The following is a 17,576-nucleotide window of genomic DNA, read 5'->3' as shown; positions in this document are numbered from 1 at the left end:
AGGTGGGAGGCCTGCTGCTCCACAGCACACCAGGGTAGCTAGTAACCCTTCTGTCTGAAAAGTCTCCCTTGTCTGGCATCACCCCAGCTACCTGAGCTTCCTTCTGTCGATTTTGAGCATGACAGACCTTTTCTAATCCCTTTCAATCTGTTTGAAAGACTGGGTTTAGGTTTCTTTTTCTAAATGACATCAGACTGAGTTTGTTTGTTTGTTTGTTTGTTTGTTTATTTATTTATTTATTTATTCATTCATTCATTCATTCATTTATTTATTTATTTATTTATGGCCGTGTTGGGTCTTCGTTTCTGTGCGAGGGCTTTCTCTAGTTGTGGCAAGCAGGGGCCACTCTTCATCGCGGTGCGCGGGCCTCTCACTATCACGGCCTCACCTGTTGCAGAGCACAGGCTCCAGACGCTCAGGCTCAGTAGTTGTGGCTCACGGGCCCAGTTGCTCCGCGGCATGTGGGATCTTCCCAGACCAGGGCTCGAACCCGCGTCCCCTCCATTGGCAGGCAGATTCTCAGCCACTGCGCCACCAGGGAAGCCCAGACCGAGTTTTTTTAAAAAAAAGCGAACAGGTACATTAATAGTAATTAATGACATATTTGGATTTATTTGTCCCACCTTTTTCTCTCTTTGCCTTCTTTTGGATAATTTATTTTTTTTTCTTAACTTCTTTGGAAGAGGTACACTCTAGGGATTTCCCTGGCGGTCCAGTGGTTAATACTCTGCGCTCCCAACGCAGGGGGCACGGGTTTGATCCCTGGTCAGGGAACTAAGATCCCGCATGCTGCATGGTGAAGAAAAAAAAAAAAAAAAAAAAAGAAGGGGTACATTCTATCACTCATATTTCTATTCTTAGGGTTATCCTAGAAATGTCAGCCTGTCTGTATACCAGAGCCTTTGCTCTCTTCCTGAGTGAGCTTGGTAGATGACTGTAATTCCAATCACCTCTCACCTTAGGACTTACTATTATTGTTGTTATGTACTCTAAGTAGCTCTTGCTTTACTTTTACTTCGCAACACATATTTGTTTTATAAGGTTAATGTCTACTTAAATTTACACTTTCTTTCTCTTCATTCCTTCTTACATCTCAGATTTTCCATCTGGGATTGTGACCCTTCAGTCTGAAGACATTCATTCAAAAAAAGACATTCAGTTTTTTTTTTAAGGAGAATGTTTATTTCTTTTTTAAAAAAACAGCTTTATTGAGATATAATATATACCTCATACAATTCACCCATTTAAAGGTACAATTCAATGGCTTTTAGCATATTCACAGACTTGTACAACCATCACCATAATCCATTTTAGAATATTTTCATTACCTCAAGATAGATTTTTTAAAAAAGTCTGCTGGTGACAAAACCTCTGATTTTGTTTGTCTAAAAATATTTTGTACTGGTAACATATTTTCTCTGGGTATAGAATTTCAAGTTGACAATTACCTTTTGTCCAGTTAACACTGATGCCAGATGGTACCATTCCAGTTAACACCGGCTGTGTTTGAGACATTTGCTGTGGGCTTGATCTTTGAAAGATAATATAATCTTCTGTAATTTTAAGATTGTTTCTTGGTCTTTTTATTCTGACAATTTATTCCAATGTGTCCAGGTATGTACTGGTTTTAAAATACATCCACAAATTCTTAGACTCCACCTCGAGGTGGAATCTAATTCTTCTCCCTTTGAGTGTGGGCTGGACGCAGTGACTTGCTTCTAACAAATAGACTGTGGCATAATATCAGTTCCAAGACCTGGTCATAAAAGACCCTAAAGCTTCCTGCTGCTTTCTCTCTGGGATCGCTCATTCTGGGGAAAGCCAGCTGCTACCACATGTGAACACTCATGCAAGTCCTATGGAGAGGTCCACGTGGCAAGAACTGTGTGTGCGTAATGCTTCTCTAAGCATTCCTGTGAGCCCTGGGAGTGGAAACGGTCCTGAAGCAGATCCTCCAGCCCCAGTCGAGCCTTGCGATGCCTGCTCCCCTGGAGGACATCTTGACGGCTACTTCAAAGAGATCCCAAGCTAGAACTACTCAGCTAAGCCACTCTTGAATTCCTGATCCACAGAAACTGTCAGATAATAATGATTTGTTGTTTTAAGCCACAGAGATTTGGGGTAATTCGTATGCAGCAATTTATAATTAATACGAAGTGTGAAAAAAACTTGAGGCAAACTTGCTTATTGAGCTGTAATGAACATACAAAAAGTACACAAAACATATATGTACAGCTCAATGAATATTCGTAAAGTGAACGTACCTAATGAATCACCACCCATAACAAGAGATAGAACATTTGACTGCAGATGTCTTTTGGTTGCCCAGCTTGAGAATTGTTGACCTCGAATCTGTGGACTGGTGATTTTGAAAAGTTCAGTCATTTAAAAAAAAAATGACCTTTGCCCCATTTTTGCCTTTTTTCTCCCCCTGGAACTCCAACCACATGTTGGATCTTCTCACTCTATCCTTCATATCTCTTAGCCTCTTGTTTTACATTACTGACCTGTTTATCGCGCTGGCTGCATTCTGGATAACCTCTTCAGATCTAGCTTCCTATTCACAAATTGTCTCTTTGGCTCTAATTCACAGATACAAGGTTTTAAATTGCTATAATAATTTTTACTTCTAGAGCATCACTTTGGTTCTTCTGCAAATCTATTCTGGTTTTCAAGCTTCTCTTTTAGTTCTTAAATAATTTTTAAACATTGAAATTAACTGACTGATAATTCTAATGTCTGAAGTCTTTGCAACTCTCATGCTACCATGTTCTTTCTGATGTCCTTTGCTCTGAGTGCTTTGTTGCCTAGTATATCTGGTGAACTTTTCTGTACGCTATTCCTCTTTCTTGGAACTTTATTGGTGGGGATTCTTTGAGGACTAAGATGAATAAAGATTCATTCAGGTCAGATCTGCATTTCCTTCTATCAAGTGTCTGAGACCACCACATTCTGGGACCACTGTAAATCTTGGCCTGAGGCTTCTCATGTGCAAACCCACATGAGGGAGGGCTGCCTCAGTTCTCAAGGGAGACTTTATTCTACTCCAGTAATTGGCAGGGTTCAAGTTCCCCTTGGGATGCCAAGAGTACAGACTGATTATTAGTTCACAGAGGGTGCTGCCCTTTGGGGCCCCACCAGGCATTGAGGGCCTCCAAAACCAAGGCTCGATTTCACCTGGCTTGTCAAATACCTTCAGGGCAAAGGTCAGGCTTCAGCATTCGGCCGCTTCTCTTACCTTTTGGCCTGAGTATTCCTTACTTTCTTGCCAGATCATTAATGCATTTAAAAACCATTTGTCAATATTTATTTACCTAGTATTTTAAGCTGTTTTCCGAGGGAAGATCAGTTCAGGCAACCATCCTACCAAGAAGCCAGAAACAGAAGTGATTGCTACTCCTTCTTCAAGTACCTTTTTTCTCCAGTTTTCTTTTCCCGAACGAATTCCTATCAGCTAAAGGACAGCTACCAGTATGTCAGGGTTCTCAACCTATCCCCTCTCTCTCCTTCTTTCTCTCTCTCTGCCACCTTTTGGATCTTCAACTTTACTTCCAATTTATTAATCCCTTCTTTGACTATAAGTTATCATTTAGCTCTTCCAGTGAGTTTCTTATTTTAATAAACATTCTTGGGCTTCCCTGGTGGCTCAGCAGTTAAGAATCCACCTGCCAATGCAGGGGACACGGGTTCGAGCCCTGGTCCGGGAAGATCCCACAAGCCGTGGAGCAACTAAGCCCGTACGCCACAACTACTGAGCCTGTGCTATAGAGCCCGCAAACCACAACTACTGAGCCCGCGTGCCACAACTACTGAAGCCCATGCACACTAGGGCCTGTGCCTCGCAACAAGAGAAGCCACCGCACTGAGAAGCACATGCACCGCAACGAAGAGTAGCCCCCGCTCTCTGCAACGAGAGAAAGCCCGCACACAGCAACGAAGACCGTACGCAGCCAAAAATAAATAAATTTTAAAAAATAAATAAACAATCTTTATTTCCAAGATTTCTGATCAGTTGTTTCTTATACCAAATCCCTGTTCTTGAGTTGTGTGTGGGAGGGGGGTCAGTCCCTCTTTGATCTCCCTGGTAATAAAACAAATGCTCATTTTAAAGCCTGTTAGGATGTTATCGTTATACTTTCTTCAAGTAGAAATTCTCCCACTTGTTGGGCTGCTGGCCATTCTTTACGGCACTGGATTTTCTCATGCATTTTATAATTTTTGAGTGTCCCTCATGGGTGATAGTTTTTGCTTTTCTCTCTCCCTGCAGGGCTGTTGTTCTGTAAGGGCACACAGGGCTGTAAATGCAGACGCGAACTTTTCATTAACTCTCTGGGCTCTCATACAGTGGGGATATCCTTACTCTGGTGCTGAGTGGGAGCCTAGCTGCCAGTCACAGGTGTCTGAGTCCTACACTGCCACAGACAAACATCCTGCTTCCAACTGCAATCCCAGGAGGCAGGGGCATCTTTTCACCCTTTATTCCTAGGAAGGGAAGCCCAGCTCTAGACCCCGGCTATGCAGAGGGAGCCTGGCTCCAGTCCTGACACCTGTGGGGCACGTCTGATCCCTGTCCCTTGTGGGAATCAGTCCTGGCCTTGTCCCACTGCTCACCGCAGCAGCCAGCCACCTACCGCTTCAGCCCTTACTCATAGCTGCCAGTTTCTGCTCCCTTCCCAAGAATTACCTTCTTAGAGGAGTTGCATAATTTTAAGTTAAACCACTTACTTTACTGTATGAGTGACAGTCTGTGTGCACACACTCCCTCCACCTCTACCGCCCGAGTCCTCAGCACCGTCTACCAGAGCTGGGCCATTGTGTTCCTAGAAGCTGGCACGGAGGGAGGAACACACTGGGATGACTCAGGGCAGGGGCGGGAGGCTCAAGGGGAAACCATGAAGGAAACTTAAGAGTGTGATCATCCTGGAGGAGATGAAACTCTAAATGGTCACAGGTACCTGGAGTCAGACTTGTGGCCAGCCGGTCATTCTGGAGAGTCAGCTCCACGGAGGAGGCTCACGGTCCTGAAACCAGGACCTTGGGGACCCAGGGTCCAAGACCACCCCCGAAACCCAAGCTACAATACCCCAGTCTTTAGCAGAATGGGCCACCCTCCCCCATACGGGCACCCTGTGCCAGGGAAGCCAGCGTCTAGCTCTGGCCGGTGAAGTGGGGAGACAGGCTGCTGGGGTTGTGGGTGGAATGTGAACGAGCAGTGCCAGGGGCCCCAAATCTGTAGTGGCCCAGAGTCGAGGCTTTGCCAAGGCACAGCTCACCCCCTTCATGGGCCCAGTCGCTTCCTTCTCACTGCAAGGGGGTCCACAGAGGACCAGAGTGGGAGCCTCTCCAAGGTATCCCAAAAACTACTATAAGGCCTATCTCTGTCACCCAAGGATTTTGAGATGATCACCGCTGACCAAGGACTGGACCAGAACCTGGGCCCAGAAGATCAGGCCTGGGCCTTCCCCACCCCTCCAGCCTCAACATGTTCAGCCCAACACAGGGCTTACTCATATTAAACATCACTTCTGCAGCTGCCCTGTCTTGGGGCCCAAACCCAGAGTATCCCAAATATTCAGGAGGTTTCTGCCATACACAGGGGTCTGCTTGTTTCTATTTCCAGACATTAAAAAAATTCAAAATAACATATATATGTAGAGATACAGCAAGCCCACAGAGTTGTTGCTGGCTCTGCCCCAACTCAGCACGGTGGGGACCACTCAGGAGACAAGGAGCCGACCTCACAGCATGGGGAGGGGTGGGGTTCAGACTGCTAGGCAGGGAGTCACTGTTCTGAGGCCAAACTGGAGGTGACGGCAAGCCCAGCCCCTACCCTTGCCCAAGACCATCCTCCTATAGGACAGGCCTGAAAGGTGGGCGGTGAGGGGATAGGGCATGCCTCAGTCGGAGTCACCAGCCTCTTGTTCGGTGGTGGTAGCCGCCACTGCAGAGGCCAGGTTGTCCTCCTGGCCCTTCAGCCTCTCACCTGGAAGGGTGTCAGATAGGAGGAGTGGAGAGGGGCCGTGTGCTTGCGCCACCACCCAGAGGGCCGGGAACCCTGCCTTACCAGGCCCCGCACTTACGGATCAGCTCGGCGATGGCCCTCTGGGTCCGCTTTTCTAGCTTCTCCAGCTTCTTGGCTACGTCTCTCTTGAGGTCCCTGGAGCAGGGAGGTGGGAGGAGGCCGGAGGCTGAAGGCTGGCCTGGTGTGGCCTTGGGGCCTTCCCCTCCCACAGCCCCTCCGGCATCAGGAATCACACTCGGGTGCCTGAGGCCAGGATGCTCCTCCCTCTCTCTTTCTGTGTCCTCCAAAACCCAGCATCAGCCACCCCTGCCCGTCCCAGTGAGGCAGGGACTAGCACCACAGACCCACCCAACACAGGGGCCCGAGTCAAGGTGTACAGGGTAGATGGTTCTTAGGGTCCTCTCTTTGTCTGTTCCCCTTGGTCTCCATCAGCCAGTGACTTGCCCTGGCCCGCTGGGGGTCCTGCTCCTCCTTCGACCACACGTTCACCCTCACCACCAGGAGCTTCCAGAAGTGCACACACGGCCTATTCCCCCTGGCTCTGGGTTTCCAAGGACACACGCCCCATGCTTTTGTTTCATCAAATTAGAACACCTTCAGCTAGTGCCGTACTTGACACAGAATTGCAAGTGAGAGGGAAATGGCTGGTACCTCTGGCCCAAGGTAAAGTGAACACACGGCCCTCTCTCACCATCTTTCTCTGCCCAGTCACAGGGGCACCAGGAAGGATGAGCATCCCCATTTCACAGCAGAGGGAGCTGAGGCCAAAGGGAAACAGGCTAGCTGGTGGCAGAACTGGGGCAGAAACCTTCATCTGCCCTTCCCACCGTCTTGCCTCTACCCTATGGCTCCCTGCGGGCAACGGTCAGCCTTGTTCAAATGGAGCTCTCTGAGGTGGGGCGGGCCCTCATCCTTTCAGAAGGGACTTTTGAAGGGGACTGCTGAGCCCCCGCTGCCCGAGCCCCTCCCCACCCTTAGGTGTCATTCCCCGTCATGTCCCTCTCATTCTCCACTTACGTCCTTCTCGGCACTTACTTCAGACAGTAATAATCTCCTGTAGCTGTATGTCTACACTGCCTGCCTCCCGTTGCGAGGCTGGGAAAGGCCCAGCCAGAGCCTATGCCTAGCACCAAGAGTGTCCCAGTCAGTCTGCACTGGTCCTACATGGGCAACACTCACCAATCAGGCTTCCGGGGTGCGAGGTTGGCCAGGTCCTGGGGAGGGAGGAGACACATGTCAGGGCTGGAAGGGCTTAGCCCCAAGGGAAGTAGAAGACAGGGGACAGAGGTAGGAAAAGGGGAGAAAAGGGAGGAGGAAGGAGGGGACTGAGGGGAAACAGGGAGGTAGAAAGGGAATAAAGAAGTGACGAGAAGGAAGGATGTGTGAAGAGAGCAGGTGGGAAGGAGAAAAGGACCCACAGAAGGAGCAAGGGAGGACGGCGACACCCCCAGGCACTCACCACTTCCTCAATGATGGGCTCTGGCTTGGCGGCCTCCAGCTGCTCCTTCACCTTCTCTTCCACTAGAGGGCGCAAGACAACAACAGAGGCAGGTCGGAAAGGAGCCACCACTCTCCCAGATACGGCAAACTGCAGGCAAACTGCAGCCGCAGGTCCCTGGGAGAGTCTGGGATTTCTTGCCCCGGCTCTCCCCTTGGCCCCTAACTACCTAGAGGTGAGATCCTGCAAAGGCAGCTCTGGAGGAAGGGCTTGGGTTTCTCAGGATGAAGGCAATCCGGGGATGAAGGAGGGCCAGCAGGCGGCAGGCAGCCAGCTAGAGTAGACGGAGCCCAGACCTCTAGCCAGGAAGCATGGGTGCTTCTCTTAGTCCCAGGATCCCCAGCTGGGAAATGAGACAGTTGCCTGGATATATCCAAAGTATGGTTTTGGGAAGGGCCTTGAGGACTGGCTTTTCCCATACCCTCCTGGGGCTCCTGGGCTCTGAGGATGTACCCTGGGGATGGCCAGGGCACAGGTGGCTTTTCTTCCCATCCCACTCTTAGATCTGTGCTCCCAAGACCAGGGGGGCAGCCACCTCGAGGAGTCCTGCCCACGTGTACCTCCCGGCTCCACCCAGCTGCCAACAGCACAACGGGCCTCTGGGTGGCCTGACTAGGAGGGCCCTGCTCCTGTGGGGACAGATGTCAAGAACAACAAATTTGGGCTCCACGGGCTTCCTCTAACCCCCCTCACCGTTGTCCTGGGTCTCCTCATGGCCCCTCTGCCCTGCCTCACCTCCCTCCAGACACAGGTGCTGACCCTGAGACATGGGACCAGTTCCCCGTCCCTGTCCTCTGTCCTGCCTTACTCTCCCCACCATGCCACTGCCTCACCATGGCGAGGCCCAATCCATGAAGCAGATCACCTGGGAAGTGTGTGAATCTCAGGGCCGAAGGAGATGGGGAGGCAGACTGGAGTGTGGCTGAATGGGCAACACTTTACTCTTTTATAAGATAAATGTATCTATTAATTTATTACTCATATAATTAAAAATTGATAAAAACAAAGAATAAAAAACATGGCCAGGGATCTGCAATGATAAGAAGCACCCCAGCATCTCCAGCGTGGATGGCTCTGGACAGGCTGCAGCTGGCCAGATGCTCCGGCTGCTGTGCTGCTCCCCACACCGTGGTGTGACTGGGCAGCCTCTGGGCCAGGCCCTTCATCCCACCAGTGAGAACACCTCTGCCCATCCTCTGTGCTCTGGCACTGCCACGCCCCAAGCTGGGTGGGTGTCTGCCTGCCCACTACTCTCCAAGGACCTGGATGGTCAGCCCCTCTTCAGCGTCTCTCACTCTGACCCTCCAAGGGCCCACAGCACCCATCACCCTGCCCCTGCTGTCCAAGGGCCCCAGGGCCACTTCCACTTCTCAGCCCAGAGAGGTCCTCTGAGGGGATGTGGCCTCTTCCCTCACAGGTCCCTGGAAGGCCTCCTAGGCAGGGCGTGAGCAGGGCAGAGCAGGCACAACAGGCCGCTTCAGTGCCCAGACTGCTTCTAGTTGCGCATCTGCCACGAGATGGTGACGGAGGGTCCTGGAGGCCCAACTTCCAGCCCTGGCACTGTCAGTTATTCTCCAAGAGAGGGTGACACCTGCCAAGGTGGAGGCAACCAACAGTGCCATGGAGCAGAGGTGGAGACGCAGCCCACCTACCTGCGATTGGCTTGGCCTGGGGCACCCTTCTCCTCTTCAGGTCCTCATCCTCTGGGACATAGTTCCGCAGCCTGAGTTCCCTAAAGGGCAGAGAGAACAAGCAGAGAGAAAGTAAGGTATAACACGGTCTCATTCACCTTATACACTTGCAGGTTGGCATGTGATGAAGCCATAGGAGCTGGCTACTTCCTGACTCTCCTCTGGTCTCTCTGGAGATGATCTGGGGAAGGGAGACAGCGCAGGAACAGAAGCTTCGTTGTGACAGGCTCCCTTCTCTGAGCCCCAGCCTCCTCATCTTCCAGTTAGCAGCCGGGCTGGGCGCTCTCCCAAAGCCCCACCTGCACAGTAGGTTCTCATCAAGAGCTGGGGTTGGGGTGCATAGAGAGCATTCACTGGATGTCTCTCCAGCATTATCTCCATTTGACAGTTACGGGAACTGGGGGTCAAAGAGACTGCACCATTTTTATAGGGTCCTACAGCAGTGGTCGCAGCATCTGAGACAAGGCAAGGTGGGACTCCAAGCCAGGGCCAGAGTTACTCCTAAAAGAGAAAGCCAGTGGTCACCCACTGGTTCCCCAAGCCCCACCTGCTCCTCAGAGCCTTCATGCCCTGGAGCCTCAGCTACTGGTGGCAAGGGTCTGGTGTGCTGGGAGTGGCCAGCAAGGGCTGAGGGAACAGGCACGACAGTGTGCAAGGCTGGGAAAGCCACAACGCACCTGGACAGCCACGAGAAGTTCCCATACCTCACCCCCGCGAGGGGGTTTTAAAATCTACCAGAGCAGATCCCACGACCTCTATGAAGCGGGAGCGGCCACAAGGAGCCAGAATGGCACACTGGGATTGACCAGCGACCGTGGCGTTGTTTTCCTCTCATCGCAGTCTCCTCGGGCAGGGCTGGCAGTACCGAGTGCTCACTGGAGGCCTCCCTGGCTCAGCAGCTCATCAAACCCCGACTCCCACACACAGCAGCCTGCCCGCAGCACGGGCCCTTGGCTAACTCCACAGGGTGGCAAAGAGAGAGTTCCTGGGGGCTGCTGCTTAATAAAGGCAAGACAGAGACACTGGGACAGACCATCTGGGCCCTGGGAGAGGCAGCAGTGGCCTCCCCAACCTGTTAGCCAGATGGGACCGGGATGTGGGTCCTCTTTCTTCCCCACTACCTCTTCTGAGCCCTCTCAGGACTGCTGGCGCCTCAGAAGTCCTGGGAACATTTTCCCAACAGGAGGCCTCCTGTGGTCTGTCATCTACGGAACCCTCTGTCTGTGCCAGGGAAATGTGTGGCTGATTTCTCCAGCCCCTGGGCCTAATGCCAGGTCACTAAGGCACTGGGAGAGAAAGTGGGGCATGATAGGTACATTGACTTTCGTTTATAACAGGGTGGGGAGAAAAGCGGAAGAGAAACTGGGTGTGGGAAGAAAACTGTGGGGATTAGTGAGAATAAAAAAAAACTGTCACTCTCAGAAACTGGCTCCAGGGTCTTGTAGGAAATCAGGGAGAGGAGAGTCTGGTGGCAGCTGTACCCAGAGCTCACAGCAGTAACAACAAGCACCCACACCTCCAGCACCCCCTGCTGCCCAGGCTTCAGAAGACTAGCCGGAATGAGGGCGGACACAGCAGGAGACAGGGAGGGGCCAGAAGCAACAGGAAAGAGCAGCAGCCACCCCCAGCACCCCCGCAGCCCCGCCGGCCACTGTCCCCTGTTCTCCCCTAGAGCTGAGCACTGGTCAAGCAGTCAAGAACACCTGGGTCTCAGTCACTGTGGAATTGCCCCATTCTGGGCTCCGATTTTCACATCTGTAAACAAGAAGGCTATGCTGGGTGTGTCGAGCTCTGTCAAGCTAGGTTCAAGTCCTTTCCTGGTTCAGTCTGTTGAGGGATAATGAAGAGACTGACCCTCACTAACGTCCAATTAACTGCTCCTCCCACCCCACCCCCATTACCACCAAATGGCAAAAGTCTCTGGAGAGGTCATGGGGCACTGGGTTCTGCTCTGGGGCCTGGCCTTTCTAACAAAGGAACAAGGTTTAATTCCCTCCTTCTGCAAACTTAAAAAAATCTGTGTGTTGGTGAATTACCACGGCAACAAGGACCTGAGGGGCTGCAATCACAGAAAGAAGGGAAGTGCAACAAGGTGAGCCTGGCTTTGGGCATTACTTTCCCCTTAAAGCATTTGTGTTTTTACAAGCAGAAGCTGAAAAGCCGAGAGACCAAGCAGAGCTTCCTGCAATCTCATGAGGCTGAAGAGACAAAAATTTGTGTTCAGTGAGAGGAAGCCTCTTCATCAGTCCTGAAAGGGTAGGTCAGGGTATCCATGCCTGCCAAAAGCTGGAATAAACTCCTTCTGGGGGAAAATAAACTATTCAAAATCCCAAATTATCTCTGGAATTTTTCATATGCAATATCCAGAATTCAACCAAAGCCAAGAGAAAAAAATAAAGGTAACAGAAATACACTCACAGGAGATCTAGATACTGGAATATAATATCAGAAATGAAATGTAAGTTAATTGAAATTATTAAAAGTTCAGGAAGGTATACCACAAGATCAAGAATTTTAGCAGAGATATCTGAATTTCGGAAACTGTAAAAATCAATCAAATGGAAATTCTACAAGTGAAAATAGAATCAAAATTAATAAATCAATAAATGGGTTCAACAGCAGTGTGGATACTGCTAAAGAAAGGATTAGTGAACTGTAAGATAAGCCAGAAAATATCCAGGCTGAGGGACAGAAGTAAAAAGTTGAAAAATACAGAAAATAACTTAAGAAACATATGGAACATGATGAAAAGATCTAACATACATGTAATTAGAGTCCCAAAAACAATATTTAAAGAGATAATGAGTAAAAAATTTACAGAATTAATTAAAAACACCAAGCCATAGATTAAAGAAACTCTATGAACTCCAAAGAAAAGCATAACTAGGCAAATCACTGTCAAACTACTTAACACCAAAGACAAATTCTTAAATTAGACAAAGACACCCAAATTTCAAAGGAGAAACTGAAAATGACAGCTGATTTTTCAACAGAAGCCATGAAAATCGTAAGACAATGGAGAGATACATGGGAAGGGCCGAAAGTAAATAAAATGCCACACCAGAATTATAAAGCTAGGTTAAACAGCTTTCAAAGGAAGACTTTTCCAGATAAAGAAAAGTTGGGAAAATTAGTCATCAGAGGATCTGTTCTTTAAGAAATACTAAAGGGAATGCTTTAGACTGAAGGAAAATGATCTCATATGGAAGCATGGAACTCAGGAAGGAATGAAATGCATTCCTTGAAAAGCATGAAAGAGTAAATATGTGGGTAAATTTAAATGAATATTGACTGTATAAAACAGTAATAATGACTTGTGGGATTTCAAATATAGCAACAACAGTACACAAGACAGGAAGAGAGGCAAATGGCCTTAAAGTGTTCTGAGGTCGTGGCACTGTATGGGAAATGGTAAAATGTGACTTGTTATGACTTTGATAAGTTAAGGATGTATGTTGTATCCCTGTGGAAACCACTAAAAGGGAAAAGAGTATATTATTAGCAAGATAACAGGAAGGAAATGGAAAGATTAAAAACAAAAAATCCAAAAGAAGACGAGACTTGAGACACAACAGGAAAGCCAAGAAACAAACGGTAAGACAAGAGGGTCACGAGGTGGGCCCAAGCTGCCGTCCTGGGGGCTTCCCCCTTCAGTGACTGGAACTGCCACAGCTCTTGGAGACTGGGTGGGATGTGACTGCACTCATCGGCAGGCACTGGCATCTGGAATTCACCCTTCTGGAGGCCACTAGAGCCAAACGCTGGTTCTGCTATCCCCATTTTAGAACGAGGAAGCTGCTCGGGGGAGAGGGTACAAGAGCCTTGGCCTTCCAACAGTGTGACCTGGGTTCAAATCCAGCTTTGAAGCTTTTGAGACAGGATGGAAAGGGTCATGCTTTCGTTGGCTTCCATATGGAAATCAAAGGTATCATTTCTCATGAGGCTGTAGGTGACACAGACTGTGGACATCAACACTGCACAGAGTGGTGTCCTGCAGAGCAAAGGTCAAATCGCCCAGGAGTGCTACCTTCCCACTCCACACTGCTGCCCCAAACCCTGAGAGCTCTCTAACTGCTAGGATGGGAATATGGCAGACTGTCCCAAAATGGGACGGTCAACCCTCCAAAGTCCAGAGAGTAACCCTTGAATGCCGGTGGGAACGAGCAGCCCAGAAGACACACGCATGGCCTCCCAAGCCTTCTCAAAATACTGCCCAAGCAGATCGAAAGTGGTCCTCGTGTGGCCCACAGGGTGGCAGGGACGCGCCTGTTTCTGCACATTGCACATCAAGTGGCAGGGCTGGCCAGGACATACCCCAGCAGTTGAGGCCCAGCCAAAGAACAGCCTACTACCTGCCTCTCCAGTATGTCTGATCTCCATGAACTTGGCAGCATTGTTACTAGTAAGTCCAGGAGCCTGGCTTCTTATCTTACTGCTTATCTCTACAGCCCTTTCTGCTCAGCACTGGGTGTGAAATCGACCTGGACTGAAATCTTCTGGATAAGGGAAGAAGACAGATTCCAACTGCATGGGCTCTTCCTATGCCTGAGGCAATGCCCAAACACTGAGGAAATGTGAGCCATCCCCAGCTCTCCAGGAGCCAAAGGCAGAGATGGTGGAGAGAGCCAGGCCAGAGGAGAACCAGGAGCCTTTCAGACTCCCCCGGTCTAAGGCTGCAAAACAGGAGAGTCCTGTGCTAAGGTGCTCTGGAGGACACAGACATTAAGAGATCCCTCCTGGAGCTAACCCTCTCCTAGCGGGGAGAGTGCATCATGCAAACCCTGGTTATGTGCCCTTTGGCCCATATGAACAACAGAACGCCACATGACCAAAGGGACAAGGAAGATGCTTTTTATGAACTTTTGTGTAATGAATGTCAAGATGTACTGTCAAATGGACATGAGCGAGGTGAGAAACAGTAGTATGGCAGTATAGTGTGCTATCACGTGTGTAAAAACAAGCATGTGTATGGGGGGGGATATATCAGAATATTTGAATATCTGTGCACAGTTCACCTCTGAAAGGAGCCAAGCAGCTGGCCCTCAAGGTGGTCTTGCAACTAGGAGGCTGGGAGTAAAGGAAGATTTTTTTCCCCTGTGTGTCTTTTAACAACTTTTGCATTATGAACCATGAATCCTTTACATACTCAAAAAATAAAATAAAATATATATAAAATACATAAAGATACACCCAGATATTACACGGATCATTATATAACCACTGAAAATAATGTCTGCAAAGGATTGTTCTGAACATATAACAGAAATTTAACAGATAGAAAACAACAACCAAACGTTGACAATGAGGGACTTCCCTGGTGGCACAGTGGTTAAGAATCCACCTGCCAGGGCAGGGGACATGGGTTCGAGCCCTGGTCTGGGAAGATCCCACATGCTGCGGAGCAACTAAGCCCGTGCGCCACAACTACTGAACCTGTGCTCTAGAGCCCGTGAGCCACGACTACTGGGCCCATGTGCCACACCTAGTGAAGCCCGCACGCCTAGAGCCTGTGCTCCGCAATGAAGAGAAGCCACCGCGATGAGAAGCCGCGCACCACAACGAGGAGTAGCCCCCACTCGCTGCAGCTAGAGAAAGCCTGCACGCAGCAACAAAGACCCAATGCAGCCAAAAATAAAATTAATTAATTAATTTTTTAAAAAGTTGACAATGATTATCTAAGAGTGATTTTTCACTTGGTTATTTTGAATGTGCCAAGCACTAGTTAAGTCAGGCCCCTGCCCAGCTGGAGCTGCCATCACATCTGAGCCGCGTGGTCTGCACCCACTCTCACCCAAGACTCTACAGAGCCCAGCCCAGCTTCTCTAAATTTACAGGCTGAGGGGCTTCCCTGGTGGCACAGTGGTTGGGAATCCGCCTGCCAATGCAGGGGACATGGGTTCAAGCCCTGGTCCGGGAAGATCCCACATGCTGCAGAGCAACTAAGCCCGTGCACCACAACTACTGAGCCTGCGCTCTAGAGCCCACGAGCCACAACTACTGGGCCCACATGCGCCTAGAGCCTGTGCTCCGCAACAAGAGAAGCCACCGCAATGAGAAGCCCGCGCACCGCAACGAAGAGTAGCCCCCACTTGCCACAATCAGAGAAAAGCCCGTACGCCGCAACGAAGACCCAACGCAGCCACAAACAATAAATACATAAAATAAAATAAATAAATTTTTAAATAAATAAATAAATAAACTTACAGGCTTAGCTTTGCCCCCAATCCACCTGAAAATGCATAGCTGCTGGGCACTTAAAGAAGTAGAAACAGCTGATATGCCAAAACTCAAGGACTGAAAAATTAATTATGGCACTCTCAAAGAAATACAAGGCAGCCATTGAGAATTTTATAGAAGCATATTTATCAAAAGATGATCAAGATATGGTATGTGAAAAAGGTTACAAAACAGAAGGATATTCACAGATACAGGCTAATAGGATTTACTAAATTTCCGACAATTGAAAACATCTTTAAGTACTTTCAATACCAATTTAAATTTAAAAAGAGGCGTGGAGTAAAGGTTTATGGCAGCTAAGCTGAATCCCAAAGGGCCCACAAGATGAGAACTGAAGTGGCCACACTGGCTGTCGGGGCCCAGGCGGCGGCGGGGCCCGGAGCCTGCACAGTTCACTGCCCCCCACTCTCCTGGGGCCCGATCTATCCCTCAGACCACTCTGGGGGCCGCCCTGGGCTGCAGAATGCCGGCTGCAGGCTGCGCAAGAGAAACACTCTCTCTCCACCGCATAGCTGTCGGCAGCCCTGATGCCCGCCCCTCCAGCCCCAGCCAAGAGGACACATGGGACAAAGGCCGCAGCACTAAGAGTGAAGGCGGTGCAACGGAACCAGGCCTGGCCTGCCTGGGAGCTCGCACGCAGAGGACGGGAAGGGCTCCGTGTCCCCATCTGTGACACGACAGCTGGATGAGCTCAGCTGTTCTCCACCCTGCCTGCACACCAGACAGGGATGGTGGAGGGGTCCCAGTGTCGCTCCCCTCCCTCTCAGCTGGGAGATCTTAGACGAGTCACTTCACTTGTGTGAACTGTGGTTTCCTCACCTCACGGTGGACCACAACCTTCCCCCAGAACAGGTTTAATGAGAAGGGCTTTCGAGGCACTGGAGATCACAACATACAAGATGAAGACTGTTTTCCATGTAGAAAGGCCCCAGCCGTGCTCCCACTCTCCCCCTACATGAAGGGAAGCACCTGGCCCGGTCACACATCGAGTCGGCTTCCCACGACACCACATTCCTTACACCAGTTCTCTCTTGATTCACTCTTCCACATTCCTGCGCCTAGTCCCGAGCAACAGGATCAGGAAAAACAGGGCGGCCGCAGGTCTCTGTGCTGCTGCCTCAGCACGAGTCATGGAGCCACAGCCCAGCCCCTCTATCCAGGGCCGGGACATTCCGGCCTGGAGCGGGAGTGAGGTAACTCAGCAAGTGGGGGCAGCGGCCACTCTGAGCATTACCGCGAGAGCAGAGCAATGTCTGCCGAATCAAGCTGACGTCATGGGTCTGCAAGCACACCCTGGTGCAAAGCTACCATCCTGGGGACCCAACCGGCAGGTGAGAGAAGGCCTGGCATTTGCCAGCCTAAAGGGCTTGGGCACTGGGACAAGGCTGGGCCGGGCCTCAGCTGGGGTGGGACCTTTCTCCACATGGAGTTGGAGAACCGGTTTTCCATCCCTGAGGAAGGAAGGTTCGTGGCCTAGTTCCTTCTCTGGTACGTGACGCTCACCCAGGGTGTCCCTGAATGGTGACGGCTCTGGCTGGGTGCAGACCTCAATCCTAAGCCAAGGGGAGGTGACGGCTGTGGGAGCTGAGGGTTTGGGGCTTGCTTGTTCAGGCACTTAAGACACGCTCCCCCGCTCCATGCCCAACAGAGTGTGCAACACCGGCCCTCTCCTCCCACCTGGCAGGGTGGCCACGACTGTTGGCCACAAACCCCACCCTAGACATACCTCCACGGCATACACCAGCCAATCTGCCATCAGGAGAAGTGACTGAGGGCTTACAAAAAACAACAGCAACTGACATAAATGCCCCTTTTTGTGGCCAGGTTTCCAGGGCTGCCGTATCACATCTTATCTAGGCAGCAAGCAGGGGGCTGTGTTAGAGATGAGTCATGGGCGCCCCTGCAGTTAACCATGAGGGAAGGTTGGCTGGGAGAGGGCAAATCCAGACCAGAGGAGAAGCAGGGGTCCTTCTGGGGGTGGGAACTTGTCTTTCCTTCCCACAGAGCCTGGCCTACGCTAGTCGACCTTTGGAGGACTGACTCCCACTCAACGGGGATTTGGTTGTAGGGGAATGCGGTAGGATTTACCCTGAAGAGAGTAATAAAAAAATAAAAAATTTTTAAAGGA

At 50.2% G+C, this 17,576-nt stretch overlaps 1 protein-coding gene across 7 annotated transcripts in view; it reads right to left on the bottom strand.

Moving 5' to 3' along the window:
* CCDC12 (coiled-coil domain containing 12) overlaps positions 1-17,576 on the bottom strand; it is a 63,706-nt gene that overhangs the window by 10,983 nt on the left and 35,147 nt on the right. Inside the window, exons 3-9 of one of the 7 annotated variants that reach the window (XM_082347447.1) lie at positions 9,173-9,252; positions 7,690-7,863; positions 7,482-7,543; positions 7,202-7,236; positions 6,081-6,157; positions 3,315-3,363; positions 804-2,359 (exon numbers count right to left, since the gene is read on the bottom strand). In XM_082347447.1, the coding sequence (XP_082203573.1) occupies positions 3,323-3,363; positions 6,081-6,157; positions 7,202-7,236; positions 7,482-7,543; positions 7,690-7,863; positions 9,173-9,252 (469 nt within the window). In that variant the 3' untranslated portion in view covers positions 804-2,359; positions 3,315-3,322. Of the gene's footprint in view, positions 1-803; positions 3,364-3,961; positions 4,082-5,591; positions 5,984-6,080; positions 6,158-7,201; positions 7,237-7,481; positions 7,544-7,689; positions 7,864-9,172; positions 9,253-17,576 lie in introns of those variants that run through there. The other 6 variants (XM_082347446.1, XM_082347448.1, XM_082347444.1 and 3 more) reach the window with 6 other exon arrangements.

The sequence above is a fragment of the Balaenoptera borealis genome (genome assembly GCF_965194805.1).
Source record: "Balaenoptera borealis genome assembly, chromosome: 12".
Classification (NCBI taxonomy): Eukaryota; Metazoa; Chordata; class Mammalia; order Artiodactyla; family Balaenopteridae; genus Balaenoptera; species Balaenoptera borealis.
This window is presented reverse-complemented; position numbering and strand designations above follow the sequence as displayed.